At 39.4% G+C, this 12,732-nt stretch overlaps 1 protein-coding gene across 2 annotated transcripts in view; it reads right to left on the bottom strand.

Annotated features, from left to right (window-relative positions):
• Nucleotides 1-10,655, bottom strand: part of GPR180 (G protein-coupled receptor 180) — a 41,952-nt gene extending 31,297 nt beyond the window's left edge. Inside the window, exons 1-2 of one of the 2 annotated variants that reach the window (XR_006297513.1) lie at nt 10,384-10,616; nt 7,345-7,503 (exon numbers count right to left, since the gene is read on the bottom strand). Coding sequence is in view for 1 of the 2 variants with exons in the window: in XM_043581611.1 (XP_043437546.1) it covers nt 7,345-7,503; nt 10,384-10,528 (304 nt within the window). In the remaining variant the exon portion in view is untranslated. Of the gene's footprint in view, nt 1-7,344; nt 7,504-10,383 lie in introns of both variants that reach the window. The other variant, XM_043581611.1, reaches the window with a different exon arrangement.
• Nucleotides 10,656-12,732: the final 2,077 nt, after the last annotated feature.

The raw sequence follows: 12,732 nt of genomic DNA, 5'->3' as shown, positions 1-12,732 counted from the left end.
CATTGATTATTCATTAAAAAGATACTCAAAGTGGAAAAATAGAAATGATGGGAATGTAAGAGTTGTCATACTGGGCCCGGTCTATATCGTGGGGGAACGGGGAGGTTCATGAAAGTTGGCATCACACAGATCTGTGTTTGAACCCTGGCTTCCAATATTTACCTACCATGTAAACTTGGGCAAGATGTACAAGCAATGACATTTACTCTCTTCATCTGTAAAATGGAGATAATACTTGGAGCAAGGAGCAGAAGAAAGCACTGAGGTATAGGAGTCAGGTATGATGGTACCTGTCATACAGTAGGTGCTGAATAAAGGATAATTCTCCTTTTCCTTTCTTTAAAACAGGTAGTTATACCAATAAATGGTTCTCTATGCAGGGTAATCCTGCTCCCCTCCAGGGCATTTGCAAATGTGCAGGGACAGTTTTGTTGTCACAATAGTGGACAAGGTCCTTGGAGGGAGGCTGTGCCAAACCGCATGTAATCCAAGGTAAAATTTCATACAATAAAGACCTGTTCCACCGAAAATGTCAACAGCACCCCTTCTGAGAAACACTTAATGATGTCTAATATGCATTCCAAATCTGAAACTATGATTCTGACTTACGAGGTACTCTCACGTAGGAGGGTTATGTCTCAAACACACTATAGAATAAAAAAAGTAGCAGAGTTGGTGCTATTACTTAATAACTTCATGACTCAGCAAATAAATTGCTTAACCTCTCGAAATGTGCTTCTTCGGTAGTAAAATTAAGGTACCCGACCTGTCTGGCTCACAGTTCTTGTCAGGAGCAAATGAGACAGTATATAAAAATCCTACCTAAAGAGTCTGATTCTATACAAAGTATTCTTAAAATGTAAGATAGTGATGGGCCCAATCTCCAACTCTAGATTGCCCCCACAGCAGGCCAGCTAGTCCTGATCTTTTTCTCAATTGAAGAAAAAATACTTTTTAATAAATAAAAGACACTTGTTGAGATAAACTTGATGATCTGCATGTGGAAGAGATTTTAGAGGATATTACGAACTTATTCCTTTTCTTAGGCATCATAATGGTAATGCTAACGGAAGAATTTCCTCACTCTTATAAGATACATGCTGGGGCAAACTGCTCATGACATCCACAGCTTATTTTCTTATGCTGTGATTTAAAACAAAAATCACACACGTACGAATAAGAAGCAAATGTAACAAAATATTAACAATTATTGAATCTAAGCCAGGATATACAGATGTTAGTTGTAGTACACTTTCAACATATCTATATGAATGGAAATGTTCCTAACAAAATGTTTAAAAAATACTACTTATGGATGGTCTTTAAAATGAGATACAGATTTATCTAGTCAGGATTCAAATTTTGAGGACTTAAAACTTTACAACTGGGAATTTCATTAACAGCAGTTGAAGCAGACAAGCTGATTTTATTAATAATGCCACAGCATTGTTTTTTGGGGGCTATCTTAAATTGGCTGGCATTTATACTGCGTTTTTTTTTTTTTTTTGCTTACTTATTTATTTTTACTGTATAGCTTCTTGAAATGCGTAGCAAAGACTCTAGTTTCTGATAAATATTTGAAGACCTTTAACAAGAATTCAATATATGATCACCAGTGGTTCAGAAATTAGGCATGTGAACTGTGCAGCTCACAATGACATAATTTGGACCTCATAATATAACGGTTCTGCTACTTTGCTATTTCATCACTTGTGATTTTTTTCTTAGATAAGATGACATAAAAAATAAAAATTAACTATTATATTTTTCACCAATATACTCTTTAATGTTTCATTTTCAATTGTGCAGATTTACATCAAATAAAAACAAAAGTGTGCTTCAAAAAGTGATACTGGCCTTCAGTTTCTGTCTTGTGGCCTTTTTTTAGCAGGCCTGGGAAACAAACCTCTTCACAAAACTGTATGTTCATTGTTTTTGAGACAAAAGACTACCACACAGCATGCATGTTCTATGCTGATGTAATTAGTATCTCAAATATTAACAAAACTTGAATTGCAGACAATAACGTTAAATGGCTAGTTGCTGAATCATGTTATTAAAGAAAATGAATACTGTTAACAAAAATACACAAAATAATAAAATGCTAATATCTTTAAATGATTTATAAAACACATCAATTGTACAAAGGGAAATCTTATGCATATGATGTAAAAAGATAATACTGAAAATGTTTTATATGCAAAATATTTAGCTCTTGTAATATGACGGCAAATTACCCCAAACCTCCTTGTTAAATGTTTTTTACATACAGTTGTAATTTTCAGTGCTTTTAAATGTCTCCTTTGCTTGCTTTAAAAACCTACAAAATTGTTTTTACCATTGTTTTAAAATTTGATGTTTTATAACATTACTGAAAGAGGAAAAAGGAAGACAGAAAAATAATTTCTCAAATATTAATTTGGGGGAATATATATACTCACAAGCAACATCTGACACTACAGGATTTTTCAAATCTGCTAGTCTTTTCATAGTTCACAGTCACAAGGTTTTTCAAAGGAGTTAGAAACAGTTAAGGAACACATTACCAAGTAGGTAAAAGGCTATTCAATCCTCAAAGTCTCATTAATGGCCAGGAAATGAGAATATTTCTACAAGAAATTACTTAAAAATATGTGGTACTACTACACTGTCATGCATTTAAGGATATGTTTTGTGTTTCAATGCACCAAAGCCTCTAAATAATAACATACTATAAATATGACCACTAATATGTAAAAGGTAGAGAATATAGATTTTCTTAAGACTTGGCTTTTGGTATTGGGAAAAGAATTGATTAGATTTGTAAAAAGCGATATATATATATATATTACCAGTACTTAATTTATTTCAGGTCCCCAAATTTAACAAAACAATCATCATTCCTCACAAACTCTTATTACCTGAGATCTTCCATTCCAATAATACTCTTGCACTCAACAGAAGAACAGAAAAGAAGGAAAAATAGTCTAAGAAACATCTGCTAGAGATTTTACATAAGTTATAGCCCTATATAGATTCAACTCCATCCTGAAGAATTATATTTAGAATTACATCAGGTTAGGACTTTTGGGAACCTTAGCAAAAACTAACCCAACTTTCCTGATGTACAGATAGGTAAAGTGAGGCTCAAAGAAAACAAGCCATGGTTCTCAGTTTAGCAGCCTTTCCATCACACCGTACTGTCTCCTTGTACCCATAAGTTCTGGGACTGAAGGTATATGACTGATATAAAAATTATGTTTTTGCAAATGTATACAGGGTATGGTATAATATTAACAAGGTAATATAAAAAAACAAATCAATTCCTAGAAGTCAAAGCTTTAAATGGCCTCATAAGTTTTTACTGGAGAGAGAAAAAGACTTTGAGATACCAAATACAAAGCAATCAGCCTACCAACCAGAAAAAAACCCTCAATATCTTCAACAAATGGTGTTGGGAAACCTGGACAGCTACATACAAAGGAATGAAACTGGACCACTTTCTTACACCAGACACAAAAATAAAAGTCAAAATGGATTAAAGACCTAAATGTGGGTCCTGAAGACCTGAAACCATAAAAATTTTTGAGAACACAGGTAGTAATTTTTCTGACACTGGCCGAAGCAACATTTTTCTAGATATGTCTTCTGAGGCAAGGGAAATAAAAGAAAAAATAAACTATTGGGACTACATCAAAATAAGAAGCTTCTGCACAGCAAAAGAAACAATCAACAAAACACAAAGACAACCTACTAAATAGAAGATATTTGCAAATGACATATCTGATGGAGGATTAGTATCCAAAATACATAAACAACTTAAAATACATAATACAACTCAATGCCAAAAAACCACAATCCAATTTAGAAATAGGCAGAAGACACAAATAAATATTTCTCCAAGGAAGACATCCAGATGGCCAACAGACACATGAAAAGATGCTCAACATCACTCATCATCAGGGGAATACAAATCAAAACCACAATGAGATATCATCTCACACCTCCCTGAATGGTTTAAAAAAAATGTAAGAAATAGCAAGTGTTGGCGAGGATGTGGAGAAAAAGGAACCCTCATGCACTGTTGTTGGAAATGGAAACTGGTGTAGTCACTATATGCAGAATGGAGGTTCCTCAAAAAATTAAAAACAGAACTGCCATATGATACAGTAATTGCACTACTGGGTATTTACTCAAAGAATATGAAAACATTACTTTGAAAAGATATACACACCCCTACGTTTACTGCAGCATTATTTACAATAGCCAAATTATGGAAGCAGCCCAACTGTCCATTGATAGATGAAGGGATGAGGAAGATGCGGTATAGACATACAATGAAATAATACTCAACCATGAAAAAAATAAAATCTTGCCATTTGCAACAATATGGATGGATCTAGAGAGTTACTGCTAAGTGAAATAAGTCAGTCAGGAGAAAGATAAATACCATCTGATTTTTCTCATGTGTGGAATTTAAGAAACAAAACTAACAAAGAAAAAAAGACAAAAAAAGAAAAAAAGACTCTCATCTACAGAGAACAAACAGGGGAGGAAAGTGGGGGGACGGGTGAAATAGGTAAAAGGGATTAAGAGAACATTTATTATGATCAGCACTGAGTAGTGTATAGAATTGTTGATTCACTATATTATACACCTGAAACTAATATAACACTATGTTAACTACACTGAATTAAAATAAAAACAAAAAAAGGGGGGCCTGGGGGCCTCAGTTGGTTAAGCATCTGACCCTTGATACTGGCTCAGGTCATGATCTCACAGTGGTGAGATCAAGCCCCATGTCAGGGTGGAGCCTGTTTGGGATTCTCTCTCTCCCTCTTTGTCCCTTTCTCACGCACCCTCTCTCTCAAAAATAAATAAATGTTAAAAAAAAATTTTTTCAAGTTTATTTATTTTGACAGAGGGAGCATGAGTGGGGAGGAGCAAAGAGAGGGAAACACAGAATCTGAAGCAGGCTCCAGGTCTGAGCTGTCAGGACAGAACCCGATGCGGGGCCCGAACCTACAAACTGTAAGATCATGACCTGAGCCGAAGTCAGATACCCAAAAGACTGAGCCACCCAGATGCCCCTAAATAAATAAACTTTAAAACAAACCAAAAAACCAAAACCAAAAGCCCTTCAAGCCCTAAGCTCTATGACTATTCATCCTACAAATACTTAGTAAAAGCTACAAAGACATATTATAAGTTTTCATTCTCCTAACACCATGTGACTAGCATCCATAGTACTTACCACAATTGCAATTTCATATTTATTCACATTGATCAGATTCATTCCTGTGACCCCCACTAGCCATAAAGACAAAGAGAGTGTATTTTAGTCCCTGATTTATCCTAAGTGCCTTGCCTAGTACATGAAGCATGAAAGTGCCCAGTGTATGCATGAGTGAATGGGTAGACCAGAAGAGCTTTGCTTCTCTCGCTGATTTTATAACAAATAAATAAAATGAAAAGCGGTAACTATAATATGTGCTGTGGAGGAAAACAAGCTATAAAAACTCACATGTGAACTTAGTGTAGGAAGGAGCCAAAAAGGGAAGGAAGAACAAGAGAGGAAAAGCCTGTGCAAAGGCCCAGAGTAGCACTGAAATAGAACAAGCCCACAGATAAAATGAGGCAGGAGGGGACAATGCTGTGAGACGGAACTGGGGGGCAAACACTGGCCAGACTATGATGGCTTTGCTAATCAGGTTAAGGAGGCATGTCTTTGTCCTAAGAGCAGTAGAAAAAGACAGATTTATAAGTGTGGTAAGAAGTGAATGTGACGTGATCTCTGTTCAGAAAGATCACTCTGGTTCCGGGGGGCACCAGCACGGCAGCAGTGGCCACATGGGACACTACTGCAATAGGCAAGAAATTATGGCAGACTGGAATAACGTGGTGGAGGCAGAGATGAAGAAAAGTAGATGAATTCAAGAGTGATTTAGAGGTCACTCACTGATAGACTGGAAGGAGATGGAGAGGTCAAAGATGGAGTGTTGGAAGACTCCTTGATTTCTAGCTTGCTTACTGGATAGATGGTGGTGTTGGTTCCTGAAACAGGGAACACTGGAAGACGGTGAGGTCTAGATGGGCAAGAGGATGAATTGGTTTGGGACATTATAAGGAGTAGGAATGGAAGGCCAGAACTTTTTATACATATGTGGAACATTCAGATGACCAAATTGGTATAGAAAGGAAAAAATAACTGTTAATGAGCATTTGCACAAATTTCCCAGGTTAGTTCTAAAATTCAAGGGAGAGGTAAATAAGTTTATATAACTGTCTCTTTGATATCTGAATCCAGTCATTTGAGACTTCTTCAACATACTGTTAATGCCATCTCATAAATCTAAATAAGAGATCCCTACACGAGGTGGCAAGGACTGGGGTCTTCTACTCTTAATCCTACTGTAGCTAGCTACCTTATGAGGGACCTAAGAGAGCTGCTAAGACTAGGAAGGCTGAAAGTTCAGAAATGGCAATGTTTTACTTGACTAATTAAAAGAAGATTCAGAGACTCACTGATATGCAGAAGACAGTAGGGGAAACAGAGGGATAATTCTGTTTCCCTACAGAAGGGAGAGGGGAGAGAGGAGAGGGATAATTCCTATTTCTTCTAATGGAAGTTTCACATTTCTCATGTCTTCTACAACCAATTAACTTCCAGCGGGTAACATGGGTAGCATGGTATATGCCCTTCATTTATACAGAAATTAAAAAGAGTTGCACTAATTCTGGATAGTGCACCCTAATACATGGGATAGTCTTGATGAGAATGGAAGGGCTCCAGGATACAGGCAACTAGGATAATAAAAGCAGAGCTTCCCTAGAGGCAAATCTAGAAGTTTACAAATGATGTGGTGCTTGTACATCCCAAGATGACATACTGTGTCACCACATGATTAGGTCCCATGTTCTAGTAACATGTTGCAAAACAGCATCACTTGGGCTAAATTATACAATTAACTGAGATAATACATGTTTAGTGCTTTGCTCAGTGCTAGCAGATAATAAGCATTCAACAAATGCTATCATTCATTCCATGCTGCCACTGGGTCAAAATATATTTGCCATACTGGTGTGAATTATGTGACTTGTAAGAAGTCCAAATGAATGAAAGTATGCCTTTATAAGTTAGCTAGATATTTTTAAAAAATTTTTAATGATAAAGGGAGGGAAAAGACATTCTACCCCTTGATCAAGGAAAAAGTCGGTTTCCTTAAACTTCAGCTTAAAATGTACTAGACAAAATGTCATCAAAGCATGATGTGTCATGAAACATCTTGGTATATAAACAACAGACTTCAACATTCAGGAGTCAAAAAACAGATCCAATGATCAAAAGAAAAAGGAGATACTCACTTGTCAACTGAGCTTTGGACAATTTTTCATTGCAACTATAACCATGACTGCTTTCCTGGAGCTTTAGCCATTCCTGGGCTTGGAACAGGTAGAGTTTAGCTTCTTTCCCAGCAGCTCCTGCTATGTTGTTGATTCTGACACACAGAAGAGCATGGTCACCTTGACATTAAAACAAAAATTATCAACGAGTTTGGTCTTGTATGGAACTGAAATGACAAGACAATTCAACATCTGTATTTATCAAAACAGGAATTTAAAGAGTTTTTCTTAAATCTCACTTAACAAGGTAGATCACATGAGAATGAACAGCCCATTCAGAGGCAAGTCAAGAGACTATTCATATTAATTATCCAAACTTAACCTGTGGTGTCTCCATCTACTTCTGAGGAAAACTGATGACATTTCACTATATCTGGACATTCACTGTCACAGAATTTTTGCCTCATTTTTAGAACCACTCCACATGGCTTTAATCTTTGTTTATAAACCATCTACAGCAATTTCCCACCAAAGTTGCTCTTGTTTTCTAAAGTAACATGTATGTTAATATTTAGCTATACTTTTAATGTAAAAAATAAGCATAGCTAATAGCAAGAAAGTTTAAATAAATTAGTTTGGGGGTAGACATTTTAGACCATGTAAAAAATGTGGCATCTGTGACTTTTACAAAAGAACTTTCAGAACAATAGATACTGTAAGACACTACAGAATAAGCCTGGTTGCACACACTAACTACATTTAAGGCCCTAACAGAAATGGTAAAAAGTAGTTGCCTCTAGGTGAGAAGAAAAGCTGGAGACTTATTTCATTCTAAGATATATTCTTCTGTTGCTGTCATCACTTTATTATAATTTTATTCTAATTAAACATTTTAAATAAATTCAAATGTACAGTATATATCAAAGAATGTCCAAGTCTCCTACATAAATTGATCACATTACAAATTATCAAAAATTTTATTTTATTTTTGATTTTTTATTTTTTAAAAAAAAATTTTTTTTCAACGTTTTTTATTTATTTTTGGGACAGAGAGAGACAGAGCATGAACGGGGGAGGGGCAGAGAGAGAGGGAGACACAGAATCGGAAATAGGCTCCAGGCTCTGAGCCATCAGCCCAGAGCCCGACACGGGGCTCGAACTCACGGACCGCGAGATCGTGACCTGGCTGAAGTCGGACGCTTAACCGACTGCGCCACCCAGGCGCCCCATTATTTTTGAATTTTTTTCAAGTTTATTCATTTTGAGGGAGGGAGAGAGTGAGATCAGGGGAGGGCAGAGAGAGAGGGCAAGAGAGAGAGAATCCCAAGCAGGCTCTGCACTGTCAGCTCAGAGCCCAAAGCAAGGCTCGAACCCTCAAACTGTGAGATCATGACCTGAGCCAAAACCAAGAGTCAGACGCTTAACCGACTGAGCCACCCAGGTTTCCCCAAATTATCAATAATTTTAAGAGTGACTCAAAGGCTTACCATCTTAAATTGCACTGAGTTAGAGTTTATTATTTCAGTGTAATTTAGTAATATTATTCTACTGAATTCAAAGTCACTGAAAATTGGTAATAAATACACACAATGAGAGTGTGTGTGTGAATATACTTGAACACTCAATTCCTCAATCTTCCTTAAAACACCTGGATTCCCAACGTATGTTTCTCCTCCCTGTTTATGGAATATCATGATGATATTCATGAAATATCATCATGAAATATCCAGGTTGTCTAAGTCCTCTGCTAGTCTTGAGTGATAATCCAGGTTGTAGCTTCCATATAGCCCAGATTTTCCAGCACTGTCCAGGTTGTGCCATTTATTGTAATGTCTTTACTATCACTGTCAATATTCAAAGTACAGTTACAGCCAGTTGATTAAAAAAACTAAAAATGTGACCTAAAATATAATAACAAAACCGTTTCTAGAGTTTCTTCTTCACTCAAGATCTGTGCCACACTGGATTTTGGAAAACGGTTGCTTTTCTTTTCTCAGTTGTTTTAAACACTTTGAGTATAAAAAAAAAAAAATTCAGGTTCCTCTTTACATCACCAATTCTGTACCTTCCCAATACTTTAAATTCCCTACACAAAATAGGTTCTTGCTCCTATTATCTTCTACTAAGAATCCTCTCTAGGACCACAGTCTGACATTGCGTCTTTTCATGCTAAAAGCTACATTAATCAAGGATCCCAACCTCATCAAGGCAAATAATTATTTGCAATATAGTACTAGTCAAATAGAGTAGCAAGAGTACATACCAAGAAAATCACTTAAATTTCGAGAGTGCAAATAAAGCAAAAATTAGAATGAACTGCAAATTCATTCATTCAAGAATTATTGATTTTTGAGGGAGACCAGAAAGTACGAATCAAATGCACTTCTCATTTCAGAAGGTCCAGACAGGATACAAATTATGAAGCTCCCAGGACCCACTTACAAGCATTTCTGTCAAGTTAATTCCGGGCCTCCTGGTCCAGAGTCAATCTCCTACTTTAAGCGATCTGACCTAGCAATTGTGACCACCAGATTAGCAGGTGTTTTATTTGGTTTCCCACACTTCTCTGCTTCAAGGAGGTTAGAGCAAATTGATCTTAAAAACAAAAACTAAACCCAGTAAATCTAAGTTCTGGGGCTTCGATGAACGCGTAAGTACAGTGCCTTAGTGTCTACAACCAGTTTGAGTCAGGGGTGAGCAAACCCTGCTTCCTTGAGGGAAGGATCTCGAAAGATGCATTAGAGTCTCCGTTCTTTCGTGCGTGTGGGGAGGGCTGGCGAAGCGGCGTTCCAAGCGCAGAACACAATCACTCCTGGGGGAGGGTGCAGACTAGGGAGTGGGGAGCAGCAACACCAGAGCTGGCATTCGAGCAGCCCAAGATTCCGGCAGCTGCGGTCGGGGGAGGGCTGCCAGCGACGCTGGAGTCCGGGTGGGCTGAGAGAGGGGGGAGGTCCCCGCGTCGCCGCCGCCGGCTCCAGGCCTCCTGAAGCGAGGTGGGGGAGGCGCGGCCCGCGAGATGGGCCCACGCGCCTGCATCCCGCTCCCCGCCCCCGCACCTACCGTGGAACTCGAAGTGGCCGATGCTCTGGCCCTGAGCGTCTCGGGCCGCGGCGCTGCTGAAGCTGCCCCGCAGGGTCTTACCCTGGCCGCCCGGCGGCCACCAGCAGCAGGTGAGGGCCACCGCCAGCAGCCGCAGGCCTCCCATCCCCCCTCCCGCTCGGGACCCACGCCCCGGCCCCTAACAGCCTGCGGCCGCCTTCCCCACGTCGGCAGCCGGGGGTGGGGGAGGAGGGAGCAGGACCGGCGTCGCGGACCCGCCCCCGGGAGACTGACAGCCTATGTGGCAGGTCCCTCCACCACGAGCCAAGTACACCCACCAATCAGAGGCTGAAATGGGCGGGACGTGAGGAGGCGCGCGTCCCATCACTCCTCAGCCTGTTGGCTAGTTCCCGCCTTTTTTATGGAGACTGAGAAGGGTGTTGCTTCAGGTTACGGAAAAAGTATCCCCCTCCGTCTATGTGCGTGGTGCCACGGCGCATGCGTGGGATCGCCTCCGCGGCTCCCGAGTGCTCTCGGGGGAGTGGAGGGTGTGGAAATTGGAAAGAACTGAGAAGCGCACGTTTCTGGCGAAGAAAGGAAAGCCCCGGCAGAGCTCTAGGTCTATGCAACCTGCTGGACGTTTCCGCTTTAATGTCTCAAAGACACGTAACTGTACTCGTCCAAGTTTAACGCATGAATTCTCTTGGCACCTCTAACCGATTTTAACCTCCTAGGTTCCCTATCTTCTTGAGTTATGTCATCAGACACCTGGGAAGTATAGCTTACACCCCTACATCCAATCATCTCAATGAAACACATGCCAATTTAGCGCCTCTTCTGGGCGGCGATGGTAGGCAGCGCTGCCATTTCTATCCAGGCCATCGCGGATACATCATCTTACTTGGCCTGTGGCAAGTGATCTGGCACCAGCCTTAATTTTCTCCAGTTGGTTACACACAGCCCATCTCTACCCTGGAGTCACAGAAAGCTGTGGGAAACGCAATCTGACTGCATCACTTTCCTTCAAACGCCTTTGATCGCCTGTAGTACACAAGTCAGACTCTAGAATATAGCTTTCAAGGCTCTCAAATTTCCATCTCTCAACTTTTTGTCTCCATCCTTACGGAGCCACTGTCAGTTTCCAGAACACTCCAAGTTGTCCTCTCCGAGCCTGGAGCACTTGCAGATCCCTATGGCTGGAAGGCTTCGCTTAGTCTACCACTCAACCTCTCCATCACCTTCCATTTTCTACTTTAACTCTTCTTTCCCAATTGGCTTAAACAAACAAACAAAACTTTTCTTGGGGCGCCTGGGTGGCTCAGTCGGTTAAGTGCCCAACTTGGGCTCAGGTCATGATCTCCCGGTCCAGGAGTTGGAGCCCCACGTAGGGCTCTGTGCTGACAGCTCCCAGCCTGGAGCCTGTTTTGGATTCTGTGTCTCCCTTTCTCTCTGCCCCTCCCCAACTCATGCTCTGTCTCTCTCACTCTCAAAAATGAATAAATGTTAAAAAAAATTTTTTTTTTAAATTTCCTAAACCTCTAAGGCTGTGTTAGATACCCTGGGAACCAGAATCCCTTACTTTCCTACACTGTGTTGTAAATGTCTCTAGATGTCTCTAATCCTCCATTATATAAGAAGCTTCATCTGGTCAGAGACTGTATCTGTCTTGATGAGAGCAGAAGCTCAAAAATTTCATGAATAAATGTATATAAATTATTTTCATTTCACAACATGCTTTCATTACATATAAGCAACTTCTCACAACAGACCTCACTATTTAGAAAAAAAAAAAACTTGATGAAATGCTTTCTATAGTATACCCAACATTTTCTATATTGCTGGTCAACCAGGAATAAACTAAAGGTATTAATATGAGATTTTTAAAAATTGCACTCTTTTTTTTATTATAAAAGTAATTCATGTAACTTAGAAAAAAAATTTCACAGCTAAAAGTATATGAAGTAAAAATGGAAGTCCTCATTTTTTCCTTGCCCTGCCTGATATGGTAACAAGGTAACCCCTGTTAATAGTTTAGGGTAGATCTTTTTAGACATGTAGTTACAAATGTACATGGTATTTGCACACCAAGGACAGGAATAAAATTGGTCCTGGAAAAAAAAATCAGAACATAGGCCATGAATACTGTGAGGCCCTTTCTGTCTCTTCTCTTCGTGATCAACTCTGTTTTTCTTTCACTGAAGACAGATTTTTTTTTTTTTGATTCCTCACTTCATTTGAATGAAAATGGCCACCAACTAGTCCCAGATTTGTAGGTCCTCAAGAGTTCAAGAAGAGCAACCAGATTATACTAGAACCTTAGTCCAATTCCAAATCCCAGGAAGATGCTTCAGTTGGCCTAGTGTGAGTTCG

This window comes from Prionailurus bengalensis, chromosome A1 (assembly GCF_016509475.1).
Source record: "Prionailurus bengalensis isolate Pbe53 chromosome A1, Fcat_Pben_1.1_paternal_pri, whole genome shotgun sequence".
NCBI classification, from domain to species: domain Eukaryota; kingdom Metazoa; phylum Chordata; class Mammalia; order Carnivora; family Felidae; genus Prionailurus; species Prionailurus bengalensis.
The sequence above is the reverse complement of the archived record's forward strand: the minus strand, read 5'-3'. Positions and strand labels throughout refer to the sequence as shown.